Source organism: Gymnogyps californianus, chromosome 10 (genome assembly GCF_018139145.2).
Source record: "Gymnogyps californianus isolate 813 chromosome 10, ASM1813914v2, whole genome shotgun sequence".
Lineage (NCBI taxonomy): Eukaryota > Metazoa > Chordata > Aves > Accipitriformes > Cathartidae > Gymnogyps > Gymnogyps californianus.
The window spans coordinates 22,162,071-22,189,519 of record NC_059480.1 but is presented as its reverse complement, the minus strand read 5'-3'; the positions used below and the strand labels follow the sequence as shown (position 1 = coordinate 22,189,519).

The window sequence follows — 27,449 nt, the reverse complement described above, 5'->3', positions numbered from 1 at the left end:
CAAATGAGTTTAATTTTCAAACCTGAGTCCCTAATGATGCTTTTTAAAATTCAGTACTCAAAGGAATGCTCATAAAACTGTCGGATTGTAGGTGTTTAGTATGATCAGGATTCAAGAATTTAACCAACATGTTTGAAAATCGGGCTCAAACTTATACTCCTCTATGTTGGTATGAGCTTGATAAGGTTAAAAGCAAAAAAAGTAATAAAACATAACTCATTTTACAGGCTACAAGTAGTAGTTCTTTGCTCATCTGAAGTTCTAAAATCGTCAATCAAATGAGTGCGAAATAACCATGCATTTCTAAAAATAACTATGTAATTGTAGTCATTTGGTATGAGAGAATTTACCGATTTCAAGTCAATAAATAAATAAATAATATTGACAATAAATAATTTTCTGTTCTTCTATTTCAGAAGTAGCTTTTGGCTTACATAAACTCAAAGTGTATCCCAAATAATGTTAAGCTACAGTCTCCTCATAGTCTTTCAGAGAATACAGAAAGAAGAGAGAAAGTTGTCAAGATCTTTAAAATATAGCATTAGGAAGAGAGTTTTGTTGTCAGAACTGTTTGAAGGGGATTAAATTTCACTTCTGCTGTATACTCCGAAGAGTACTTTCAGGCTTTTCATCTGGTGTACTAAGCCTTTAAGCCCAAGTCACTTTAAGCCGACTACTGTGTTACATGACTATTAACTCAAATATCTGATTCTAGAATATGTGTATTGCCAGAACTTAATTTTCTATTTCTTTATTGTCAGTTGAAGACTGGATAGCTGATGTTGATTAAGGAGAGACAGTTAAGTCAGTTGTCTTCAAAAGGATTTATCTTCTTTTTGTCTGAAATGAGGCCTAAAGAAACATATATCTAAAGTGTTGTAGGGTTAGAAAAGGAAAGGAAATCAGTTTTGGCTTGAAAATCTTTTTTAAGCGGAGTAAACTGGCTTTAGAATGGTTGTAGGTGAGAAACAGCAGCAAGAAGTAACTCGCATAGTATAGATTAAATTTAAACTGCTTAATCAACATGGATGCCATGAGCTGTTTTCACATTGTTTTGAAAGACCAAAAAAAGAACATAGGTGATAGTACAGTGCTGGGAACTCTTTGGATTAATACTTTTTTTTAATGAAATATATTTTTTTAATCCTGGAATAATAACTGTAGACTTATAGAACAAACACAATTCATCATCATATGGTGTTAATAAACCTTACAGTAACTTGCATCAAAAGGGCAAAGTTAATTACAACTTGAGCCCCAACATATTCATTGCAGATCAAAATATTAACTTGCTGTGATTGATTATTGCAAAATAGTGTGGTGTGGTTTATTTTTAATTAACTGTACTTGACTTGCATTTTATTTACTGTTGTGTTCTGACAAAAACAGAGTTATCACATAGAGGACACATCTGTTGATAACAGAGGAGGTTTTGTCTGAGTAAAAAGTAGAATAAATATTGCTAGTATATTTTTTTAAAGCAAAGAAAGATCTTAGCAGTTGGTTTGCTTTTTTCAAATATCAGTGAAGACTAGTGAATGAAAATATATTGGATTTTATTTTAAGAGAATTTTAAAGTAAATTTACCAGATGAAGTACCAGCAAATGAACCTTGAAGAACAGTATCGTAGAAATGTATTGTTTTTATTTTACATGTTGCAGTAAACTCCCCACTTGCATATTCTGCACATCTCAGGAAACAAAGCCAGGAAACAAACTGTTAGAAATACATTTGTGGGAGGATAATAGCCTGGGAGATAGAGAGCAAAATGATCTGTGGAATATTTTAATTTTAGTCTGTGACAGTTGGGATATGGACATTGAAGGAATTCTGGCTCAAAGACGCCTTTAAACACAGGTCTGTCATGGGGGTGGTGCAGTACTCTGGATGTAAGAGAACCTCCCTGAAGGTCTGGGGTGACACAGTGGTTATTGTCAGACAATTGCTAGCATTTAAGTTAGAGCAGTTTAAGGCATTTTCACTTTTCTCAGATAGAAGTTATGACCTTTCAGATGAGATGAATGTTAATACGCTCTATTATAATGCAAACGAAACATTTTAAAGGTATCAGCAGCTCTGTGTAGTTAGTTGGTTTGGTTCCATTGCCACAAACTGCAGGAGTTAGTATGGTTAGTGTGTCCCACCTGGGGGACAGAGGGAGTGATAGTAATTCTCAGCAAAGGATAGTTAATTTTTTAAGCTATTTTAACTCATTTACTTTTCTCTGGCTTTATCCTGTGCTAGAGTCTCAACTGGCATAGCAATACTGGCAAGTCCCTTACATTTTAGCAGGTTTTGGAATTTTTCTGCCTTGATATTTACACCATTTCCTCAGTTGATACCAGCTAAGCCAACAAAAGCTGTCTTCTGTTTGCGTAAGTCCACAAGTATATCACCAAAGGCTATGCTGGCAAAGTGATTAGTAATGCAGAGGTCTAACTTTTCCCATCTGATTTAGCATAGGGGTTTTTCTCCAGAAGAGTAGTGTAATATAAACCAGGTATAATTTTGTGAATGTTATTGAAAGATTGACCTGGGTGAAGGATTAGGTGAGAAAAACCTATAAAGATTAAGACAAATTTCCTTGTCATAGAACTATGTAAATCCTACTCCTTTTAAACTTTTTTTTCTGTTGTATTCTGGTAGCATTTATTGGGTGAATTGAATGATCTTTTAACTCAAGGAGTAGAGATCTCTTTTGAGATTCCAGCTTTGAATCCCACTGCTAAAATGAGACTGAGAAAATAATGTAATATTTCATGTTTTAATCTCTGGTTCCTCTTCAGTATCTTTTTTTTGTGTGTGTGTTTACTTTTTTTTTTTTTTTTTTAATGTGTGTGGGAAATTCGTGTCTGTGGCCTGTAGATTTCTTGGCTGGATAAACAAGTTTAACATTTTATTTTTCTCTTTTTTTTTTTTTTCTTTTTATCTTTTAACAGGCAAAAAAAAAATCAGTCTGAATATTCAGTCAGTCACAACTTACAAGACCATTTCTAATGTTATTGGATATTTAAAAGGAACTGTATTTCCTGGTAAGTAGCCCTTTATCATTTGTATCGATTATTTGTTTCATAATGGCTGGGAGTCATAGCTGGGATCAGGATTCTGTTTTGCCAGGTAACGCGCTAATACAGAGGAAGGAGAGAGCCTTTGTTGTAGTCATTTTGTGATTTGATTTATGACAAAACAGAACATAAGGGTTAAACAGAGAATGAGCTCAAAGGGATATTATAGTTACAGTAAGGATATTTTTACACAACAAGCAGGAATTACACATGAACCATAGAGAGCATTAGTATTTTATACCAAGTAACTATGTTGGTGGTTTTAATTTTAGGGTGTACTGTATTGCATGATTTGAATTAATATGCAAGCTGTCTATACAACTTTAGAAAAGGTTTTAATTTTTTTTTCTAATGTTAGCAGAATTTTGAGATAAATAAAACTCTATGCTCCAAGTCCAGAACATCCCTACATGATTCAAGTGTCTGACTGAAACCAAGGTGTAGGGCAGCATGGTATCTGGCTTAGTTAAGAATCTAATATCAAATGTGATTATAGTGTACAAAAATCTGTGACTAAGTTCTTAATCACACTTGCTGCAGCCTTGTTTTGTGTTACAGTCATGCCTTAAGCTAGTTTTATACAAGTCTATGAATAATAATTACTGTTCTGTATGTCTAAGAATTAAACAATAAGATTCTAAGTGCAACTGTGACATAAACCACAAGCCTCCTCCCTCCTTTGATGCTGTATGTAGGTAATACGATAATCGGGACATCATAGGAATGAAGATCATTTTGAGCTTATTCTGTCTGCAAGTGAATTTGCCTAAAAGTTGAAGGGTTTCTGCAACATGAATGAACACTGTTGCTGGTTACTTGCATAGTGCAAAGTGTTGTAGACCCAGTCCAATTCCTAATGTACAGATGGCATCATCATCAAAACATCGTCACATTTGCCTTGATTAATACTCTCTTATTTGGTTCAGAAGAAAGGTTGCAAATTTATCTACAGTCCCTTAGGAGGTGGGCCAGTCATTTCGTATTTTCAGTGATCGAATGAAGGAGGTGGAGAAGATTTAAGTTTATTCCTGTTAGTGAAATGATGACTCAGTTTTGTGTGTGCTGAATGCTGTACTTTTCGCCAGAACCATTTTTTTTTAAGCAACATAGAAAACAATTAGCACAGCGAATTTAATTTCAATAAAGGATTTAATTTCCTTCAAGAATTTGAAGTTACTAGTCTGCTATTACTAAGGTTTTGGAAATAGCTGTCATGGAATTTGAAAGGTAGAAACTGCCATGTTTGGACATACTGTCTACTGAATTGTGAAACAGAAGCAAGACGAATAATAAAAAACATGCATCAGTTTCTGTTTAATAAATTCTTTGTCTTCTCTATACCTGAATCTTTCATCTTATTATTGCATTCTTAACAAGAAGCTACTTTTTAAAGGTATGTCAGTATATGCTTAAGTTGAAGAATTTAAGGATATATAATCAAGTGAAGTCAATAGCACTACCCAGATGCCAACAGTTTGTCCCGTAAATGTCTTGCTGAACAAGGGCCATAGCAACTGGCTTCTAATGTAGGCACAAGTTAAGCATGTAATGCACCATGGACAACATTTTGTACAGAATAAATGTTAAACCTTCATTTGTTTCTCTGTGCTTCCTGGTTGATACTATAGCCATGCCCTCTCAACTGATTTGAATACTTGATGTGTTCATGGCATTGATTCTCTATCATTTTGATGGGGTTTTGCTAGTTTCGTACACCTGAAATATTCACCTTTATGTTCCCAGAAATGCAGAAAGAAAGCAAAATTTATCTTTAGTGCTTAATGAAAGACTGCAGAGCATCACCGAGGGTGGATTTTTTTTTTTTGCTTAAAGGCCTACTAACACACACACAGACAAACACATCTATGTAACGGTGATCTTACTTGATGTTTGATCTGAGGAGTAACAATGAGCATCTGAAGTCCAACAAAGTTATTAAAAGATGTAGGAGCAGAGGAAATGTGATAGTTGGTAACCTTGTAAAACCTGAAAAATGTAACACTGATTTTGTAGCTCTATTGGATATGGTTGAAAATGGGATGTATAACAAGAGAAGACAGTATAAAGTCACTCTTTTTTAATGATAAATCCCTGTTGTCCAGCCCATCACTACCCTGAACACTATCCCATCTTATCACTTTCAAAAGTATCTGATGGTATTTTTTTTCTCTATCTCTAGTCCTTTCTTTCTCTTTTCTCTTACCATGTGATCTCTTTCTCTACATGCTTCAGCAAATGCTTATGAGAAAGGACAGCTGCTGCCTCTGTAAGCATGACCATCCTTTCTCCTATGCTTTTCCTATAGTCATTTGCTTCAGGGTATTGCCTCTATTCAAGAGGGGGAGATGTGCAAAGATGAAGAATTTCAAAGGAGGCACCAGCTGTTATGTTTTACCCCTGTTCATTCAGCTGGCATCTCCTACAGTAAGTTGCTGCTTACAGTTTTCTTCTCCGTCAAAAAGTCCTATACTATTTTACATGAGGTCTCCTTCCACCCCCCTTCACATACACCGTTCACAGACTGAACAGCGATTATAATACGGGGCAAGCATTGATCCTGTCTGATCACCCTGTGTTAGTGACACTTCCTCTAACGACCTAGAAGCCTGTAAGGCCATTCATTTCTGTTCCCCATTCCTAACGTTAAGTGAGTTGAAGATCCTATGATTTTTCACTGTTAGTGCAACCTGTAATTAAACGTCTCATGATGCAACACACAAGTTGCAAAATTATGTGATTTAGTTGTTTAGTTTTGTGCATTTTGTTACATTAAATTATTATGTACACTTAGATTTACATTTTGCATATCTGCTTTTAGAAAGAAATTTTCATTTACATACCTATACACCCCCCAAGCAGTTGATTGAAAATGTTCTCTTATAGGTACATAACAGATTCCCTGTTTGTAAAACGTTTTTGATTCCTTATAAAACAACATTGCCATGTATTTTGTTGAACAAAACTGGGAAAAGTCCAGTTTGATAGAGAATGGTTTTATAATCAAAGTATGTTGGTGTTCAGTTAAAATTGTTTCTAGGCAGCAGTAACTGCAAAAAACACTGAGGAGTAGATATTTAATTTTATAAGCAACTATAAAACATGGGCATTTTACCACCTATGTGTTGCTACATTCTAGTGTACTGACAACAGTGAAGAATGAATCCCCTTGGATAAAGAAGGAAAACCAAAACTTTTTGCACTTTTTGGAACCCAAATGACACCCGGAGATTGTTGTGGATCTGGCATCACTTGATAACTATTCTTCTGTTCTCTATTGGTATCCTGAAATATGGAAAGAACACCTTTAAAAGTCTAGATCTGGACCAGAAAGACACTTTACTAAATATCAGAACACAACCAGTAAGCAATCCTTCAAAGAGGCTTCGGTTGTGAATTCATCTCACACAGAAGGTCTAATAGTTTAATAAGTCATTCAGCATAACTCTGCTTAGATTTCTTGACACACATCAGTCACACTAGTCATTCATGTTGTTTCATACCACATCATCCTTTTGGAATAAAATAAGGTTCTTTACACTTGTAAGTTAGTATTTGGATTATATATTATGTCTTGAGAGATGAAGATTTCATTTAATTTCTCTGAAAAAATTTGTGATTTTTTTTTTTTTTCTGGATAACCATAGGCATGTTCTTTATTTCAGGTTAAAACTTCTCGCTTTTCACTTTATAAAATACTTTCTTCCAGTATCATCAAAGTTGCTAGGTCTGACTTACCGTTTCTGTATCATTCATTATCTCTATTCCTCTGTCATGTCTCCTCTCGAAACCTGCAGTCCAGGTCTTTTCAGTGTCTCCTTACATGGAAGTCTAAGTCCTGATATATAACCGTTCTGGTTACCAGCTTCTCAACTGCTGTTTCTGCAATGTCTTTTTTGAGATAGGGTGGTGAGCACTGAACACAGTCTTCCAGGTGAGGGAGTACTAATACTTTGTGTATTTTCTCTATGTTTCCCATTGTACTACCACACCTTTTGTTTTCTTTTTTGGACGCTAATGTGTATTGAAGATAGAGTTTCCTGCTTATTCGTTTGTGTTTTTTCATAACACTCTAATGTGAGCATGAAACTTTATTAGATTATCTATATGACAAAGTCCTGGCTGTAAAAATGGTATATATCAGATTTATAAGAAGGGAGAGTAATAAGCAAACAATGAAGGCAAGGGCACAGGGATTAAATTAGGAAAATATATACATATATTTACTTACTAGTTTATTTTTAAGTAGTATTCACAGTTTTATGTATTTATATTGTATGATTGTCTTGCACATGATCATATAAATTTTTGTTGACAGCATCATGTTGTATTAATGACACTACAGACTACTAATACAGTTCATCTGTTAGGCTTTTTTAAATTCTTTTAATGCTAGTATCCAGAAGAAATAAGATTCTCTTGTCTTTTTTTTTCACATTTCAGACAGATACGTCATCATTGGTAGTCATCACAGTGGTTTGAATATTTACGATGGTCAAGAATGGGCCAGTAGCACTGCTATCATCACAGCATTTATACAAGCCTTGATGTTGAAAGTTAAGAGAGGCTGGAGACCTGACCGGACCATTGTTTTCTGCTCATGGGGAGGAACATCATTTGGGAACATTGGTTCATATGAATGGGCAGAGGTAAAATAATTTTAGAAGGACTCATTGCAATAATGATTACTTTTGTTGAAAGCATGAAAACAATATGAAATTACCACATAGAAATTATGGTTCATTAACTAGTCTGTGACATCTGTCTGGGTACATTCGTGTACTCCATAGCAAATGCAGTGAAAACATCTAGAGGCAGTTCCTGTGGAACAGAGCATGTGTGATAATGAGATGGCAAGTTGTTTCCATAGCTGTGAAGGTTAAGGTTACCTATACAGCACCTTTGTGAGCTGATTCCCCTCCCTAATTCAGCAGAGGACTGTAAAAGAGGACATTGTCGGAGTTGGGGGGTGGGGGGAACCTCAAAAAAGACCTAAGCCCAGGGATAGCTTAGAGGGCTTTTTCTTCTTCTTGGGGGTTCAACAGTCACTAATTTTTAATTGATAAGCTTAGAGTGGGGAGAACTGAATCAAGAGCACACTGAATGAAGAGAACCGTACTATGGTTTACATTAATTACATAAACTTTTCAGGGACTCCATGGCTAGCGCTGATTCTCTTTTCACATATTTGTGCTAAGGAGTTAGATACAATCTGACACAGACAATTCCTTAGGCTCTTACTTTCAACAGAATAGAAATCAGCTTATTGAAAGAAAATACCTCATCACAGTATTGTTGATCATATATGATTACAGTGGACTTTAGTTGATAAATTAAAGGAATAGCTAGCAGAGAAGTTCATGGCTGCTGAATTAAAACAGTAGATAAAATAAAGAGTTAATTGCTTTTTATCACGCGTGAGAAGCGGCTAGCTCCCATTGAAGTTTCATACTTCCAACATGATTATTCTTCAAAAACAAGAGGGGGTGAAAAAATCAAATTGAAAAGATCCAGGCTGGAAGCAAAATTTGTTTAGTTCCACTTCAAGTCAGCTTTACATCAGATGTAATTGCGTTACACCCCTTCTGCTCAATATAAAGAGCCACTTCATGCAAAGAGTAACTCATTACTAAGAAGGCAAAGGGGGTCTTTTTTTAAAAAGAGATAATAATTGAAACAGTTTGCACATACTATTTTTGTAGTCTGAAAAATAATAAAATGAAAACACTGGGAAAGGTACGCAATTCAAATCTGAATTTGGTCTCTAAAAATTTGAGTACATTTAACTGTTGATAATGATTGCTTTTGAAGTTCGTCTTCTGTCAGGCATAAGTTCAAAAGTCCATCACGTTGTTTCACAGTATGTAATGTTTTCATTTTTGGCCTTACAAGTGTAGTCATTTTTAATTCCTCCCAGGCCTGTTTGCATTTTGTTGAGATGATGTGTGAAATGGAATTATAATTCTTGCTATATAGAGAAATAACACTAAGATATCCTTTGAAGTTCTTAACAGCATATTGTAAGAAGTAGTAGTTAAGTAATACTTAGGGAATCACAGAGGACAAAAATGTAGGGTGCAGTTTTTCCCTAGAAGGAACTGAAAGAACAAAACAAGTCTTAATTATAATGATGCATAGTAATAACCATTGCTCTGCTTGTGTTGTAGGATCTCAAGAGAGTTCTTCAAAGAAATGTTGTGGCTTACGTTAGCCTCCATAATCCGGTCAGAGGCAACTCAACTTTACACCCTGTTGCATCTCCTTCTCTTCAGCAACTGGCAGCAGAGGTTAGAAATAAAATACTTTCTTTCACATGTGGTTTATGAGGTTACATGGTTAACCCCCTTGATGCCAGTTGGTTTTAGATAACTATAGGTGGAGGTGGTTTTGTTTAAGCATTTTAACCTCACAAATACACATGACCTGTTTTTACTAAGTAAGCAGGTTAAATTTTATTTAAAAAATTACAAAGTGTATTAAGAGGTTGGAAAGGATAACTTATTTCAACACCTCATTATACCAAGTCTTACCATACTTGCATGCCCTACAGCTTTTTCACCTTTTGGCAGCTTTAAAGTAACATCTTTTTTATTCTTTAGCACAAAGCACATTTTTCTCTTCCTAATCTGATCTTTCCAGACTGTTTCTCAATTTGCATTTAAACCTGTATATTTACCAGATGTAACGTGACGCACAGGGAGGGTATTTCTCTTACTATAATAAATACTGTCTAAAGTAAGTATGTGAGGTTCAGTGCTCAGCTACGCCTTTGTAACTAGTCTGCAGTCAGAATATTCAGTAGTTATGCTGGTGTAAGTGCACGTAGGCTTTAAACTAATGACCTTATTGCCATTTCTGAAGTTGCTGAATTTATTAATATTTAAAATGAATTGAAAATAATATAAGGTACACACTAAGTGATAAAAACAGTTTAAAGTGGTGTGCATAAAATGGAGTTCAATTTGACTTTCATAAAGTCTGCTTTTTAGATGTTTTTTCCATAAATTTGCCAAGCTAATACTCATTAGGTTATTCTGATGTTTCTTTGACTTGCCTCTGAAGCATTCGGTACTAAACACTGCTCAGAGTAGCATCTTGAATTAAATGGAGTTTAAGACTGATCTTGCTTGGCAATTGTTGTCCAACTAAGTTAGTAAAATGATATCAGTCAAATTGCTTCTTAGCAATGTTTTAACCACTTCTCCTGTCCAGTGATTAGGTGGTAATTTCCTCATGGAAAGGATCTGGTTTATTCTGTGTAAGTATTGTGAAAAATACAATGCAAAATAATTACTTTTCAGGGAAAAAAAGGTTTTTATTTGTGGAAAATAGTAACTGATGTTACATATATGAGTCTACAAGTGTTATGGATATGTCAATTAAGATTTTATTATAAGTTTTAGCTACTATATTTACAAAAAATACTGTTCTGATAGATTGCTAGCCTTTTGCTAACCTCTTCGTGTTTGTAGTCCTATCTCCAAGAAAACGGGTATTTGCCATTTAAAGCATTAAATCCTATTACGTTAGGTCCTTGAGCTATTTGGTTTTTTCTCATTTTCTTTCTTTGACTTCACAATATGATCCATGGCAGTGACCTGAAAACTGTAAACTGTCTGGAGCTGTGCCGCAGTGTCGTGGTTTAACCCCAGCCGGCAGCTAAGCACCACGCAGCCGCTCGCTCACTGCCCCCCCCACCCCTGGGATGGGGGAGAGAATCAGGGAAAAAAAAAACCTCGTGAGTTGAGATAAAGACAGTTTAATAGGACAGAAAGGAATGAAAAACAATGATAATGATAATAATAATATGACAATAGCAATACTAAAAGAATTAAACTATACAAAGCAAGTGGTGCACAATGCAATTGCTCACCACTCGTTGACCGATGCCCAGTTAGTTCCCGAGCCGCGATCCCCCCTCCCAGTTAACTCCCCCAGTTTATATACTGGGCATGATGTCATATGGTATGGAATATCCCTTTGGCCAGTTTGGGTCAGCTGTCCTGATGGTGTCCCCTCCCAGCTTCTTGTGCCCCTCCAGCCTTCTTGCTGGCTGGGCAGGAGAAGCTGAAAAATCCTTGACTTAGTATAAACACTACTTAGCAACAACTAAAAACATCAGTGTGTTATCAACATTCTTTTCCTACTAAATCCAAAACACAGCACTATACCAGCTACTAGGAAGAAAATTAACTCTGTCCTAGCTGAAACCAGGACACGCAGACACTTTCATTATTATCTATTTATCACTTTATTAAGATTTGATTCTTTTATTCTAATAAAAGCCATATTAGTAAGAGTGTTACAGTCACACCCTCTTATTTTGGAGAGAAAGCAAGGGAAATCTCTTTTTCGCTTCCACTTTACTTCTGTAGTGCATTTGGGTGTGATGTTGTAATATTTTGTAATTCTTGTTGTAATAGCAATTGTATCCTATCCAGTAGTATGGACACAGCCTCTCTTAGCAGTCCTGCATTGCACCAGTTAATTAGTTAACAGTCAGTAAAACATGACTAGAACTTCATTTTTTTTTCTTCTAGTAAACACTCTCCATCTCACCTCTGATTCTTTAGTGGCTAAGGCTTTATTATTGAGATTGTATCCATTCTGCATGTTTATGCTGAAGCCTCATTTAAAAAGAAAAGGACAAAATGCATGCGAGGTAATCTGTATAGTTTTATTTTTTGTAGGACAATATTATTTGTAATTAATGCAACTGTCATACGATTTGTGACGTTAAAAAGATTTATAGGAATTATTGCTTCCAAATGCTGGCTAGATTTCTGAATTCATGTCAAGTATATTGACAGTGATGGAACAGCCCAGCACAGATCTTCATTTGTTCCCACGGGTACTCACAAGTTGCCATGTGTCTAGAAGGTTTTCTCTGGAAGACTGATCTACTTATAAAGAATATTGATACTGCTTCCAGCACTTGCCAAGATGACAATGTAATTACAGATTACCTCAAAATTATGATAGTGCAAATGGGGTAAGATGTGACTTTTTGGAGCTCATCTCATCTTGAAGAAGTGTGAGTCCATTCACATGAGATTCTTGTTGACAGGTGCAGGTTGCAAAGAAGTGCTTAAAAAGTCCAGTGAGAGACAAGGATCACTTTAATTTCTAAGAGTAATTCTCTGAAATTAGGTTTGTTAGAACAGAAAAGAAGGTGAAACAGGAATTTAGACTTAATAATATTAATCCATTTTAAAATTAAAAGAGAAAATAGCCAGTCTTGTTTAGTTAGATAGGAACTTTCCGTAATTTATGGATACATGGGAGATAGCACACTGTACCTTTGGATGCAATGGTAAAACTCGTACTTCCATTTTTAGAACACAATAAAAGAGACCAGCTTGCATTATTTTTTCCTATTCCTAAACAGTGTTGCAACATTGTTTTGAGGAGGAGGAGACTAAGATCTGCTCACCATTTGCACTAAGGACAGAGTTGGGGTTTGTTCAATGCTCACTGTTGTGCTAAAATTGTGGGCACTCCATCTCAGTAAAACAGAGGAAGAATGTTATCCTAAGGAAAATTAATACTTGTTACAAATGCCTACAAAGGTTAAGTGTTAGGATTCGAGGGAAAACAATGAAAAACTGTAGTTTGTCCTGTGAAAGAAAGCTCGAGTAAAAGTCACACTAAATGCGGAGCACTCCATGAATGCTACAAGGACCATAGCTTAAGGAGAACTGTGGAGAAATGGCAAACTAAGATAGGCAAATGCATACCACAGTGTTTACTTTCTGTGCTGTAATTATGTGGCTTTTCTAAAATAAAATTTTGGACACTTGCTAATTACTGCAGCTTCCAAAACACTTTTTTTCCCTTTATTTCTGGAAACTGTGGGAAAACTAGGGAAGAAGTTTTAGCTGAAATGTAGTTTGTATGAATATTCTAGATTTACCAATAAAAAGAAAAATCACAAACCTGATGACTTGTCTACTATGTGAGATCTAGTGGTCAGTTAGAGAATAGGGTAAGTGCTTGGCTAATTAACAAGAGACCATGACTTCTTAAAGATGTTTTACGTAAAGGGATTACATCTTTATTTTAGTTGCAGGTTTTGAAAGGGAGCTACATAAGCAGTCTGCAAATAATAATTTTATGTGCCTATCAGTGGGATTCAGTGGGATTCTGGTTGAAACACCAAATTACATGAAGAAGGTAATTTAAATATTTGGATTAATTAAGCAAAGAGGAATTCAAACAATTCTGAGACCTTGAATTTGGATCTTTTTTATATAACTGTGCTAATTAGTGTCCACATTAACAAGAGGGAAAACTGCCAAGTTATATTTTTGCCTACTATTATTTTGTAAGGAAAATGATTTTTAATTCACTTGCTCAGTTAGTGAATCACCATTTGTTGGCAGAGTGTCGTTGGTAAATTGGGTTGGTTTGATGCTGGCATTCATTCTATGTAAATAAGGCCATTAATGAATTTTTCTATAAATAACATTTCAGAAGTAAAAAAGTTATTATGAAACATAAATTAATTGCTGTTTTCTTTTAACTGATTGTATGATCACTGCTGATCAGACTCCAGGTCTGCTGTTATTGCTGAACCCAAGAATATTTACTGCTCCTTTCTCCTAAGGAAAAGAGCCATTTAAAGCTATCGAAGAATGAGTTGAGCATTAAAAATTACTGTACCAAGTATTGTTACATGCTATTTATCAGTATTTGTTTCCATTGGAGTAAAAGGCATAAAATATCTTTACATTTAAAGTTAGTGTTATTGACAGAAAACTATTTTTTCTTTTCGAAGTAGAACCGAAGATAAACTTCTGTATAGATGCTTGTTACTATTATTATTTCTTGATTAAAAAAAAAAAAAAATCTTACATTGACGTCAGCATTGATTCTTACCTTCCAGCTTCTGTGTGTTTCTCATTTATTTTGTTTTACCTTCAGCATTTAATAACAGGTCTCGAAGCCTCATATATCAGTAGGTTGTAAAGAAGAAAAAAAACATTAAAATATTATTTGAATTGCTTGTTGCATGCCGTATAACAGAAAATTATAGTGTCCCCATGAATTTTCAGTCTTTACCTAGTATTGCTTTTAGTGTTATAATTGATTGCTGGTGTTACTTTTTACATTTGTGTTGAAAACCAAAAAAATCTCTTGAGAATCAGAAGTTTATGCTGTAAACTCCTGTCTCAGGAATTCATAACTACGTTTAAAGAATGCTGTTAATATAGACAATACTTCATTGCCAGCTCTATTAAATTCATTAAGAAGTGTGAAAAGCAAAGTTTCATTTGATGGTGGATTTGATTTTGGAGTTGCAGCAGGTACTTTGCATCTGCTAACAATGCTTTTATTTTGATAAAATGTTGTTTTGTCCACTGTTGCATATTTTTTGTCCACTGTTGCATATTTTTTTTCACGCTTCCTCCAAATTAAACAATTTTAATAGATAAATGCTGATTCAGACAGTGGGTAATCATTTAAACATACTCATACATTTTGATGTCATGAAGACACTAATGCTGTTAACCATAGGGAAAACAAGTTTATTAGCAAGGAAGAATACAGGTGAACTAGTTTTTATGCTGTGATCTTATTGGAGATCTGCCAAAAGTCCTTTGTTTCTAATGAATCAAGCTTTCTGCGTCCATGTCCTTTCGTGTCTTTACAAAATTAAGATATTAAGTTCTTCTGTTAAAAGCATCAATGATGTGTATTTGCAGCAGGGTTTTTTTGTTTTGAAATGTAAATGTCAACTTTAATAGCCATTGTAGATAAAATTCAAGAAATCTGGACATTTTATTATATTTAAATGCAGTGCTAGAGTGTGGGAGATTTCAATAATTCCTTACCTGCTGTAGAATGGATTTTGGTTCTAGGCGTCTATTGTCCAATCTAATTAAAACTGTCTAATGTAATAAGCTGTACTACATAATGGAATTGTTTTTTCCTTCCAGAGACTTTATCCAGACTACAGTATTAGAGAAGTTGACTTTAGTTCTGTCTAAATATTCCTTTGCTTAATTTCATCTTATTGCTCCTAGTTATTTCCCTTCAGAACTGACTTTTTGTGGTAATAGAAAGACATTTTCTTAGTGATAGAAAACCTTTCATGTAGAGTTTAAAAGTAAACTGATAGTTCTTTTGAAAAATGATAGATTGATAGCTCTGGGTATTTTAAATTTTCTATATAAACACAAATCATTGAAAAGTTGCTCTCACTATTTTTTTCTAGTCATTATTAACTATGTTGTTGAATGAAATTGTCTTAATAGCTATAAGCTATACTACACAAACAGCACATGGGAAAGAAATGCATGTGCAAAAATGAAGTGTATGGTAAAATAACCACAAAAAAAGAAAGCTTCTTTAAATCAGAATCTACAAGACGTTAGTATAAAATGAAATGAGAATTAAGGCTACATTATGTCATTTGGTTCATAACGGTTACAGCCACATGTTCCTTACTTTTGCATGTGACAGAAAAATGATCAAAATCTTGTGCAGCACAACACACTTTCGAGTTTGCAGGTCAATGTGGAAAAAAAATGCATCTGAATAATGAAAAGCAGACCATTTATTTGTCATACAATAAAAAAGGTGTAATATTTTAAGTAATGTAATAGATACCTAACCTGGCTGAAAGTATTAGATACCTATTTTTTTGATAGTAAGACAGGGCCTTTCTAAGTGTGCTAATCTCATAAGCAAAAACTTGATTCTTTTAAGTCTATTAATTGAATTTCTGTGTGTATTCTATAGGCATAACTGTATAATAAGTACTCAAATTTGGGAAGAAAAAAAAGCCAAAACAAAAAAAAAACCCGAACACCTGACCAGTTCAGTGTCAGTCATCCAAAGGAAAAAAAAATTCTTAAAATTTAAGTTTAGGCATCTTTGTTGGCAAGAACTTAGTAAAAGCCTTCGATGAATTCTTCGAATCCAGAATTTTGTGATGGCTAAACTATGCATGCAAAATAAAAAGGGAATGGTATCTAGTGATTCAAAATTGTGGAAGAAGTGGGGAAAAACATTCCATATCCATTTAAAGCTGTCATAGCTTGAATAATCACAAGCATCAACTTGAACTATTCTAGGGGTTCCCTGTTTGTTCATTTTTCATGCCCTATTCATCTGTTTGCTTCACCACCAGAATATTCTGGTGGTGGTGGTGTCTTGTCCAGTGTGAAAAACTACTAAACAGGGCTAGAATGGAGGTTATCAGGACACTTCATAAACTGGAAGTTTGAATTACCAGGAAATTTCAAAGGTAATTTCAAGCCAATCAAATATATGTGAAAAATCTCTGTATTTTCCAAATTATTCATGAGGTTTTAATCAGTAATGTAGTTGAGATGCATTTTCATTTAATGAGTCAAAGAAGCATAATTCCGATAGTATTACTACTCCTGTCTTTAAGTGCACACAGAATGTGACTTCACTGAATATAACAGGGAAAAATTTTGCAGCTGATAATCTGTGATGTCAGGAAAAGAAAAAATGCAGGAAATAGTTTTCTTGAAGTTTCTGCAAAAAGCTTTCTTTTGGCAGGTAAAAGGTCATACAGTTCAAACCTTTGTCTCTTGACAGAGCCTTGAAGGTGATTTCAAAATCTATTTTGTAGCCATCTATTTTAAGACTTGAGTGCTTAGGCTCTCTTTCAAGAAGAGCCTTCTAACATTTAGGAGAGATGCTAACTTCTCAACTTTGTATCGTGTCTCCCTCTTCTTGATTAGATATGTTATTATATAATTACTTGAAGAAGGCTGAATGTTCTACCTTCAATAGGAAATTTCGCATTAGGGGAAGGGAATCTTCTAAAAACAAACACCAAAAAAAAATCAAGTTGGAAACTAGCTTCCTCTCAGTTTTAATATGTTCTTTTTTTTCTCTAACATGAGAATGATCACATTTAATTTTTGTTGTAAAGATTTTTAAAAAGCTGCAGATCAAGTTCTGATTTATTGCTATTGATTTTTTTTTTTCCATGGGCTTTTGAGCACTTCTAGAAAATTGTTGCATTCTGTGTCTGAATGGAAAAGAAAAATAATATTTATTATTAAGATTAATAAAGAACCCATGGGTTTGTGTGAGTAGAGATTTAGATGGTCTTCCTGCTGTTTCATACGTTACCAGTGTCTGTGACAGTCAAGGAAGGGATTTGCTACATTCTGGCTAACTAGAATTTTCAGGATCACCTACTAATTTTGGTTAATGCAATCTCGAGTCCAAAAATATGTCTAAACCTTTGTGAAGAAGTTATCTTTAGTTTATCCACATTTTCTACCACTGATAGTTGTTTAATAAATATCTGTTCTGAAATCTCAGTAATACTCAAATAGCTTTTAAAGTTTCTGTCATGAAGTGGACAAGTGTCAAGTATACTTTTTAATGTCATACTTTTGTCAAAAAGTTAAGGAGGTTGAAATTCAGTAGAAAAGTAGTAACTTAGGCTACTAGGCAACATACAAAAATCAATACAAAAATACTTAAAGTTGTTTTATTCTTTCAAGTTGGCACTAGGATGAGAGGAAAATTTGTTTAAGGTCATTTTAACTCTAAAACGATAAAGCTGTAGTTTACCAGGTAATAACTTATGAACAAAAGAGAATATAATGTTAGATAGAATAGGCTGATGTGGTAGCTAGTGTACATGAACTCCATAGTAGTATCATGTTTTTAAATTTCTGTCTTTCATGCTAATTACAAAACATCTTATTTGATCTTAGATTCATTATTTTAAAAAAGCTTGTCTTGTATGGTGTATTTTATTGTTTGCATTTTGTCTGCTGCATTTGGTCTCCTTATCAAGCTTTGTGTAATGATTAGATTTTTATTTAAAACAAGTAGCAGTAGTTATTTGCAGTTGTCACTCAAAATATTTAATTAACTCCAAACACCACAAAAGTATCATAAATCTTATTTATAAAGTATCTTCAAGTAAGCTTGTAAAACAGTTGCCTGCACAGCTAAAATGGAACTGAATGTTCAGAATCGAGGGTGCTTTGGAACCAATTATATAACAGTAGATACTTCTTTGGGGCTCTGGGGAATTGGGGGAAAAAAAATCACATTAAATCTTTTTCTCCCTGTAAATTAATGGATCATTGTTGTAAATGAAGCACAAAGATGTAGTTTGCTTGGTTTGTTGGGTTTTTTTTTTTCCTATAAAAGAAATGAGAATTTTATTTTACAGATTCCAAACATAAGGTGTGATTAGGTAAAATATATATACAAATGAGTATGTAAAGCACCTTTGATGATAAGGAAACAAAACTGGTAAGGACTTCAAGCAATCACTTGATCCAGCTCCTCATCCTACTGTAAAAATAAGTCTCTCTGATGTGTTTCAGCTTCTGGTCTACAAGATTCTACAACTTCCTCAGATGATCTGTGCTTGTCTTCTATCACAGTACTATTTGGAAAATGTTTTCATCTATTGAAGTCATCACAGTTGAAGATTAATCTTTCTTTTCCCTTTCTTCCACTGGTGATCTTTATTCTTTTTTGCAACAACCTTATTACATATTGAACAAAAGTTATCATTATACACAAAAGAAAATCATACACTTTATACACTGAATATCAGCTTCAGAGAACTGATATATCTTCCTCAAAGTATGAAATTCGGTGTTTCAAATTAATTGATACGTCTTAGACAAGCAAGTAAAATCTCTGTTAAATCCTGGTTTTGCCAAAGATTACCACTTGAGGCACATTGCACTTCAACTAATATTTTACAATGAGCTAAAATGGCAGAAGAACATATGTAGAGTCAAAGGCACTCTGCAGAAAGTCTAATCAGAAAAAAACAATAGAAATAGATGTTTCACTTTTGTTTGTTGTATGCTTGTATTGCTGTTAAAAACGGTATCCTGATTGGTTATCCAGTGATTTAGTGCCTCTTCAGAGCAAAGAGTATTTGGAATATATCTTTGTAAACCAAAGTAGCTGACTAGTGAGTGAACCTGGAACCAAAGGCATTTTAATAAACTGAGTTTAATTAATCTGAGAACAGCATGTCTCATCCAAATGCCTTCTCTCTTCATCTGAATTCCTTTTGTAAAACATTTTTTTAATTCTCAACCATGTGTAAATCTCAGTTTTCCTTTTGATTCTCCTTAGATCTTTATAAAAATATTAGATCCTAGATGTTAGTTTCACAATTCTGAGGCATATCTCACTTGTTTTGCAAAATGGCTTTGTGTTTGCATTTGTGGGTTTTTTCAATCTCATTGTTCTGATAATGGAGAAAAGGTTGAGGATGGAATTCTAGTTTCACTTGTGTTTCTATAAAATGCTGTAACCCTAGTGATTTAAGTATATTTTTCCTGATTTATACTGTTATAAGACAGAAAAGAATTGGGTCTTGGCTTCTGATTTATTTCCCCATAAGAAGGATGGATTTTTCTGCGTCAGCACTAAAAAGTATGGCTTGTATTCTCCATGAAAAGAGCTACTGAAGGCGTCTGATCCTGCTCATCAAAACCTGGTTGTCTTTGGTATCAGCTAATCAGAGATAGACAGGTGACACTAGTCACTCTTGTGAGTGATGAAAGAAATCTTGTTTCAAGAGAAGAAAGACTAAAATGTGTGTCATCTACACTTTATTAGCATTACTTGCAATACTAACCATCTTTCTTTTTACCCTGCTTATGGGGTACTTAAATGCTTGTTTTTAACTTCGTATTTTTCTCCTGAATTAGTCTTTCCTCCTACATATGAACAGTTGAGACAACAGTCAGATAAGGTAGCTGATGTGTGTGAGTATTTGTGTTAACTATAGAAGAACTATCATGGTGGAAACAAGTGTAATAACATGTCTTCTAGAAGAGAGAAGAGTGGTATAGACATCCTGAGTGGCAGGAAATCAAAACAAGCAATTTTTAAAATCATAGCAGGGCAACCCAATTAGGTTTTTCTATCAGGCATTTTAAATTATTATGTGCAGAATTGATCAGTTCAACAGTTTTGGCAAGTGTGTATGACAGCTTGTATTTTTAGGTAATCAGCTTAAATCCATACCACATTTTTTGCTACAAAGAAAATAATAGTATATTGTCCTATGTGTTGTTCATTCTTGACCTTTGTATTGATGCCATACATGTGTGTTTTGCTGTCTGGCACCACATACACACTTCCCTCTTTTTTTTTTTTTTTTTTTTTTTATTGTTTCTGCAAGTGTCAGGTAGGACAAGTATCCATATGAACACCAAATTTCTTTTGCTATTTTTTTTTTTTTAACAAGTCTCAAAATCTGATTCTTACAAAAGGAAACAGAATAATAGTATTATTATCATCTGAAAGGGTCAGGTTACATGAATGCGATGGCAGTACTTGTCCATATAAGTTGATAGTCCACGCAGCGTCTGTGTTTCACTACTTCATTGCTGTTGCTGTGGAATGAAAGGTGTTTGTCCTGAAGCCAAAGGAAGATATAAGGCTGTCTTAAGGCACAGAGGAAGAATGCAAATGCTTGAGGAGATTACGTTAGGGTGGCACTTTGCCAGCGCTTCCCTTGGTGCGTGGGGGAGGTTAGTTGTTCTCCCCTAATACAAGGATTATTTGTTTTAATCAGAGGTGTGGCCTGAAGAGCTCATCCTCACTTTGTGTTTTAAATTTCTCATCTACTCCATGAATTGAATTTTGTGGCGCTAAGGATGAAGATAGAATCATTAAGGTAGCAAAATTCACCTTTGCCTACTGTGCTGAGAAGTCTTGCTTCTGTTCTGGCAGCATCTGCTCATTCTAGGGTTCCCAAAGTAGGTTGTAGGCCTGCTGACATCTGCGCTTGATGCTCTAGTATTTAATCCCTCTTTTAAAAGAAAGTGGTAAATAAATAATCATAACTTCCATGATCATTTCTTCTTTCTGACATCCTGTACTTCCCCATCAAAGCAGGCACAAGTACTATGCAGCATTCTTCCATGCAGATTTAGTGTTAGACACTTGTGCAGCTCTGCTTATAGTAAGTAATGCTGTAGCTCAAGGCAAAATATTCTTATAACTTCACTAACAGCCTACCTATGACCTTTTAAAAAGAGAGCTGTAACACTGTGTGAACGGAGGAGAGCTCATACATGACCTTTAATTGGGACAATGTGTTTATGCTCCACAAAGAACACACTCTGCCTTGGGCTTTTGGTCCTTATTCTGGTTTCCTATAAACTAATATACACTGAGAGGAATTATATGAGGACTAGTGCAGCCACACTGATGTAAAAGTGGGATAAAACCTGAGAGAGATTTGAGGTTATTCTGTCACTACAGAAGTCTGGATTTCCAGCAGAGTTGGCTTTTTTCCCCCCAAATACTCTCTGACATAGAGCCTTTTTTTTCAAGTATGTTTTTACTTCAATGAGTACTGCAGGGTCCTTGATAATTAACTTCTGAGGTAAGTTAACTGAATCCCATTGTTATTGAGTAAATACCCTCCAATTATTCTAATTTTGCTGAAGGACTACCAAGCAAAATACAGAAATACTTGAGTAGTCTGTGAATCTCAGACAGCATGAACACAGATCCTAGGATTCTTCTGGAAATCCTGAAAACCTTCTGTGGTAGAGTAATTCATCACATCCACGTTGTTCTCATTTTGTCCTGGAAGAATTGCACTACGTCTGTCTCAGTGGCAACCGTTAGCAAGTGCTTTCTTGCAGCAACGGGGACATGTGTTCGTTGCTGAAAAGAATAGCGATATGCCCCTCACTTCTCTGTGAGCCATGCTGCCTCAGATATCTGTCTTTTGAGTTGAGGAGCTAGCTATATCAACTGTACCAGCATGGTTACTTGCATTGACCCTTAAAATATTTGCCTGTATCAACATTTCTAACTGTACAAACTCAGATCTTTATGAATTTTTCCCTAAATATATTTTGTTCCTTCCCCTTCTGTTTCCTGTGGAGCACAAGCCCAACAAGGATCTAGAATTTCATGAAATCCTTGTCAGTGTTTTCATCAGTATTATCATTCCAGGTCTGAGACTAGAGCTTGTTAGTTAGCCAGAGCATCTTCTGGTTCGTTGCTTTTGCATCATGCATTAACGTTTTAAGGCTATCTTGGGTCTCCTCCATCAGAGTATTTAATTTTAAAACAAACGGATAGCTTGCGTAATTTAGTATTGATGATGATATAATAGTTTCAAATTAGTACGAACTGTGAGTCTGCACAGCACTTCAAGCTTGAAGGAGATTTTCAAAGATACAGGTAAAGAAAGGTGTTAAACTTAATTGACTTTCAGTTGAAGATAGTTTCCTGATTGGCCTTTGTGCCTTTGAAAACTATATCCCAAGAGACAAGATAGACTAACAGCAGGGGAAAACAAAAATTATCTCTTTTTTACTAAAGGTAAAGTGAAGTATGGGGAGATGAATAGGACTTGACAAAGTCACAAAGGAGGAAACGGAGGGAATTTAATGCAGATCTCATGGCAAATGACTAAAGGGATATGAATTCTCAGTCTTCTGTTCTACATTTGGGCACTCTTAAAACATTTGACATTAAGTTCACGCAATCTTAAAAGTGCTTAAGAAGTAGCAGTTGGAATCAGTTTAAATTGCATAGTGTAAGTGGTTAATACAGAATTCAGGTATAATGTTGAAAATGTTGTAATATGTTTCATTCTGTAAATGGCTAATTAATGTTGAATGAAATTTCCTGAACGTAGTCTTTTCTGTTCGTGTATTACTTCTGACACTGATTTTTTCAAGTTCATTTGTTGTTTGAAATGGTTTGCAAAATCTTTTCTGCATCAGATCTGTTATTGATCTGTAGCTGATCAGAAAGCAGTATGCATGTATCCAACATTCCAGATTTAAGCTGGTTGATGTGGAATTAAACTTCTTTTTGGTCCCTGATTGAGTGAGCTTTCTAATCCTCACTCAACAATCAGGATCATGTTTGCTTCATTTTTATAAATTATTTCCTTCTTTAGTCAGGTAGCTGTCTCCAAATTTTTTGCAGCGCTTCCTACAGTACCTTCCTGACAGGCAGTGGTGTTAGTTCAAAAGCTTGGATTCAGATTGCTGTTTTACTTTTTTTTTTTTTTTAAATTTATCATTGGTAATTGATAATAACCACTTAAATAAGGATTCACCCTGGTGTCAGTGAATGCTGAGCTCTCTGAGTGAGTCTGAAATTAGGCTTCAGCACTCTTTTTTTAAAACCATTTGAGTTCAAACAAAAATTTGGTTCAGAGGCTTCACTGGACTTCTTTCCTGCTTTTTTTTTTTTTTAATCTACAGACTTTCACGATGTATGTCGTCCACACTCATGTTCTCTGAGGAACACACATTACGCTCTGAAGCTGTCTGCCCTGGTTACATTAGGATCGGTAGGTGAAGCACTACCGAGGTATGCTGATGCTAAAGATGAGGGCCAAAGCAGCAGCAGGACTCAGGGCTGGCAGAAGGGAGGAAGAGGATGAAATACCAGTAAGAGAGACTTGGCTAAGAAATGCTGAGGTACTATTGCTTTCAGGTTTGCTATGCAGATGAATGAGAACAGTGGTGGTTTTGTCTTAGGGTTTTTTGACTCAATTTTAGTATGTACTGTGTTGCAACTAAGTTGAAAATAATTCCTGACATAAAAGTTTCTTTAATGTTTTTAGATGGAAATCCTTAGCCCCCTTAATGTACACTAATACTGTTTATCTCCAGTCTCTATATTGAACTCTACATTAGAAAGGTTGGGGTTTTTTTTTCATAGCTGCTTTTAGTTCAGCATGATTGGCTCAAATTGTAACCTATTTTTCAGTGTTTTGATAAGTCAATCAGACTGCACTCAAATGTGTTAAAATGAAGCACTTGAAGTGAAATTTACAGCTCTAGAACTCATCTGCATTGCTATTTTTGATCACAGTCTTTAAAAAGCCTTATAAATAATGTTCTCAGAGAAAATAAAGTACTAAAATTTCAAACCAGGTATGTCGTCCAATGCCATTCAAGAAAGTGGCAAATATTAGTATAATGGGTGATAATTATTAGTATTTCTGTATTGTGTCTACATGCAGATACTTAGAGAAACAGAATATTTCATTAGAAATGAGTGTCCTGATGAACGTTCCATTGCTACTTATGTCTTAGTAGCGTGGAGATTAAGAGAAAAATACAGTTTAAGGAAAGATATGTGAGTAATTTGTTACATTTCCTTCCTTTTAAATAAAGGTTCATCTTTGGTTCCAGCTTTAGGTCAGCTTTTTTTTTTTTTTTTCTTTAAAGGTCCAGGATTGGAGCTGTAGCTGTATAATGAATATTATACCGTTTTTTAAAATATACTGCTCATACAAGAACAAGTCATTCTAATCTCTTTTTCCTTGTGACTTTTCAAGTATCGTGTATTTGTTAATAGACTTATCAAAGAATAATATCTCCCTCAGATTTATTCTATTTGCTTTATTTTCATAGCTTTGCAAACTACTATTCACAAGAAAATCTGCTGTTTCTCAAGAACATCAGTGTAACTGATGGTTGCTCAGCACTTCTGAAAATCATAGCCTTTAATTTTAGAAGGCCAAATCAAAGACGTGAACTGAATGATAAGAAGGAGCATATACTAGGGATAGCCATAGATAGGAGAATTTTATATTTTTCCACTAATGCTTTCTTACTCAGTAAACCAACAGTAGTTGAATATGGAGTCTTTATTGTATGGGGAGTGAGTTCACTGCAGGAGCTGTAAAGGACATTTGCTCATGCTTGTTTGTAGAAGAAATGATACGGCCGTAAGTCCATTCTAGGGTTTTTTTTTTCAGTTGTTGTTATACCACAATCAGAAGTACAGGTAACAGACCTTCTCAGCTTAAAAATAGGCAGGGAGATATATATATATATTTTTTATCATATTTCAATTTATACAGGGTGAAATATATTGTAATGTAAGTATATCATAGTGTAACAGTGTCGTGGTTTAACCCCCGTCAGCAACTCAGCACCACGCAGCCGCTTCCCCCTCCCCCTCCCAGTGGGGTGAGGAGGAGGAAAGCAAAGGAAAAAAAAGTAAAACTCGTGGGTTGAGATAAGAACAGTTTAATAACTAAAGTAAAATATAATACTAACAATAGTAATAATGAAATATAATAATAATAGTAATGAAAAGGAATGCAACAAAAGAGGGGGGGGGGAAGGAAAAAAAACCAGTGATGCACAATGCAATTGCTCACCACCCGCTGACTGATGCCCAGTTAGTTCCCGAACCATGATCCGCGCCGCCCGGCCAACTCCCCCCTGTTTATATACTGGGCATGACGTTCCATGGTATGGAATACCCCTTTGGCCAGTTCAGGTCAGCTGCCCCGGCCATGCTCCCTCCCAGCTCCTTGCACACCTGCTTGCTGGCAGAGCATGGGAAACTGAAAAGTCCTTGGCTTAAGATAAGCGCTACTTAGCAACAACTGAAACATCAGCGTGTTATCAACGTCATTCTCACCCTAAATCCAAAACACAGCACTGTACCAGCTACTAAAAAGAAAGTTAACTCTGTCCCAGCCGAAACCAGGACAAACAGGTACGCACATGGCCCTTAGCATGTTTCTTTACCTTCTTAGGTCAGACATTGCCTGGCACACAGTTTTTACAAGGAACTCCTAAATGAGGTTTAATTTCTTCATGGAGCCATGATTTTATTTGTTTGGCTATTTATGCCATAGTTGTAATCTGACACTCACCAAATATGATCAAGATGGTAAGCCAGAAAATGGAAGAGGTTTTAGTTATGAGTTTGTGTAAACCAGACTCATGCGCATCTTTTGCCTCCTCCTTCAATACGTCATTGTAATAGCTTTCATTCTATGTTTCTGTTAAGATAGTAGAGCTTGAATAGCTACTTAGATTCAGGAAGCTGTTGTTAGGGACTGAGTTGTTTGTGACTTTAGGATGGAAGAGGTCTGGGGATCTCCTCCCTCAGCCTGGGGAAAATTAAGAAAATGGCCTAAGAAATTAAGAAATGGCCTAGTACCGGCAGCCCTGCATTTGAGGAAGCCATGTCAACTGTGAAACCTGGGCTTCTAGACTGATACCATAGGAAAAGCTCTGAACTTCTGCTTCTGTGCAGGCTGATTCTCAGCGATACTGACACATCAATAGTCAGGGGAAGACGCAGGGACCTAGTCCATTTGTAAATTTGGTGTTTGATAACATGACTGGATTTTGATAGATTTTGGATGTTAAGATCTGACCAATTTTGGCCTATATAGCCAATTAGGACAGATTGGGGTTTGATTATCTAGTATCTTTAGTCAGAGTATAGAATTGGAATATCCACAGAATTGTTTTGGGACATAGTTTTCAATAAGATACATTTACTCTGTTCATAAACATTTTGAAATTGGGGCAAATGATAAAATATGTTGGCTATTCAGTCTGATCCAAGTACTGAATGAAAATGATCATTTATTATAGAGAAGTTATATATACATTGATCATTCATTACGTGGTCTTCAGAATGACAGGTACATAAGATTTACTTCAACGTGCATGCATCTTAGTTCTGTTGGTATTAATGTGACGTGTTTTTAAGTAGTGGATATCTACTTATTTCCTGAGCTAGTACTTCATGCATCTTTTGAAAGTAGAGATCTTGCTCAGACCAGTAGAACCAGTTATTGTTTCTTTGTGTGTGCGAGGTTTAGCTCCAAAATGCACTTTCAAATGCACTTTGTAGATAGAACCTCCTGTTTGTTATGTTTTAGTGAACTATGATTAATACTGTATTGAAATCAGGTAGTAACGTGATTTTTCTTGCATAGAACTGGGAAATCGTGGAAATTAACAGCTGATTTTTTTAGTTTTATTTTATTTTTAATTGTAGCTCTTCTAAAGGCATACAGGAGGAAAGAGACACTAGAAACTTTTGATTTTATTCGGTGTTAACTGTGTTAAGAATTTGGTGCTTTGGTGATTTGCCTCTTAAAATGACAGTCTCAGATTAAAGTTATTCTAAAAAAATTCAGTCAGTCTAAAGGAGCAGCTGAATTTTTCATCAGTTTTTACTGCATGACTAGCGTTTTTCAGATTAACTAATAGGAAATCATAAAAATTAGAGAAGGCAATATAGGTAATTTTGTCAGTCTTGCCACATAAACATTAAGTTTTTAAGTCTGTAATTGGAAGTTATTAAAGAGCTGTGGCATCCTATGAGGGAACTGAAGAAGAGGAAAGCTGAATTGTTCTGTAGAGTCTCTAGATCCCATAAGGCAACAGAGCCCAGAGTTCCAAAACTGAACCGTAGGGTAAATGAGCTACATTCACTGAAATATGGAGACTAAGGGTGTTCCAGAAGCTAAGAGTGCTGAAGCTGAATCAGCATTACAAAGGAGAAGTGCAGTGACCTGTGTAACTGTAGATTGATTAATCTTGATAATAACCCAAGATAAAATAAAGGAAAGTAATAATTGATTTAAACAGGAT

General features: G+C 35.1%; 1 protein-coding gene across 1 annotated transcript in view; it reads left to right on the top strand.

Moving 5' to 3' along the window:
- Window positions 1-27,449, top strand: part of NAALADL2 (N-acetylated alpha-linked acidic dipeptidase like 2) — a 324,485-nt gene that overhangs the window by 195,191 nt on the left and 101,845 nt on the right. Inside the window, exons 8-10 of the mRNA XM_050902673.1 lie at window positions 2,941-3,033; window positions 7,507-7,712; window positions 9,231-9,350. Of these exons, the coding sequence (XP_050758630.1) occupies window positions 2,941-3,033; window positions 7,507-7,712; window positions 9,231-9,350 (419 nt within the window). The remainder of the gene's footprint in view (window positions 1-2,940; window positions 3,034-7,506; window positions 7,713-9,230; window positions 9,351-27,449) is intronic.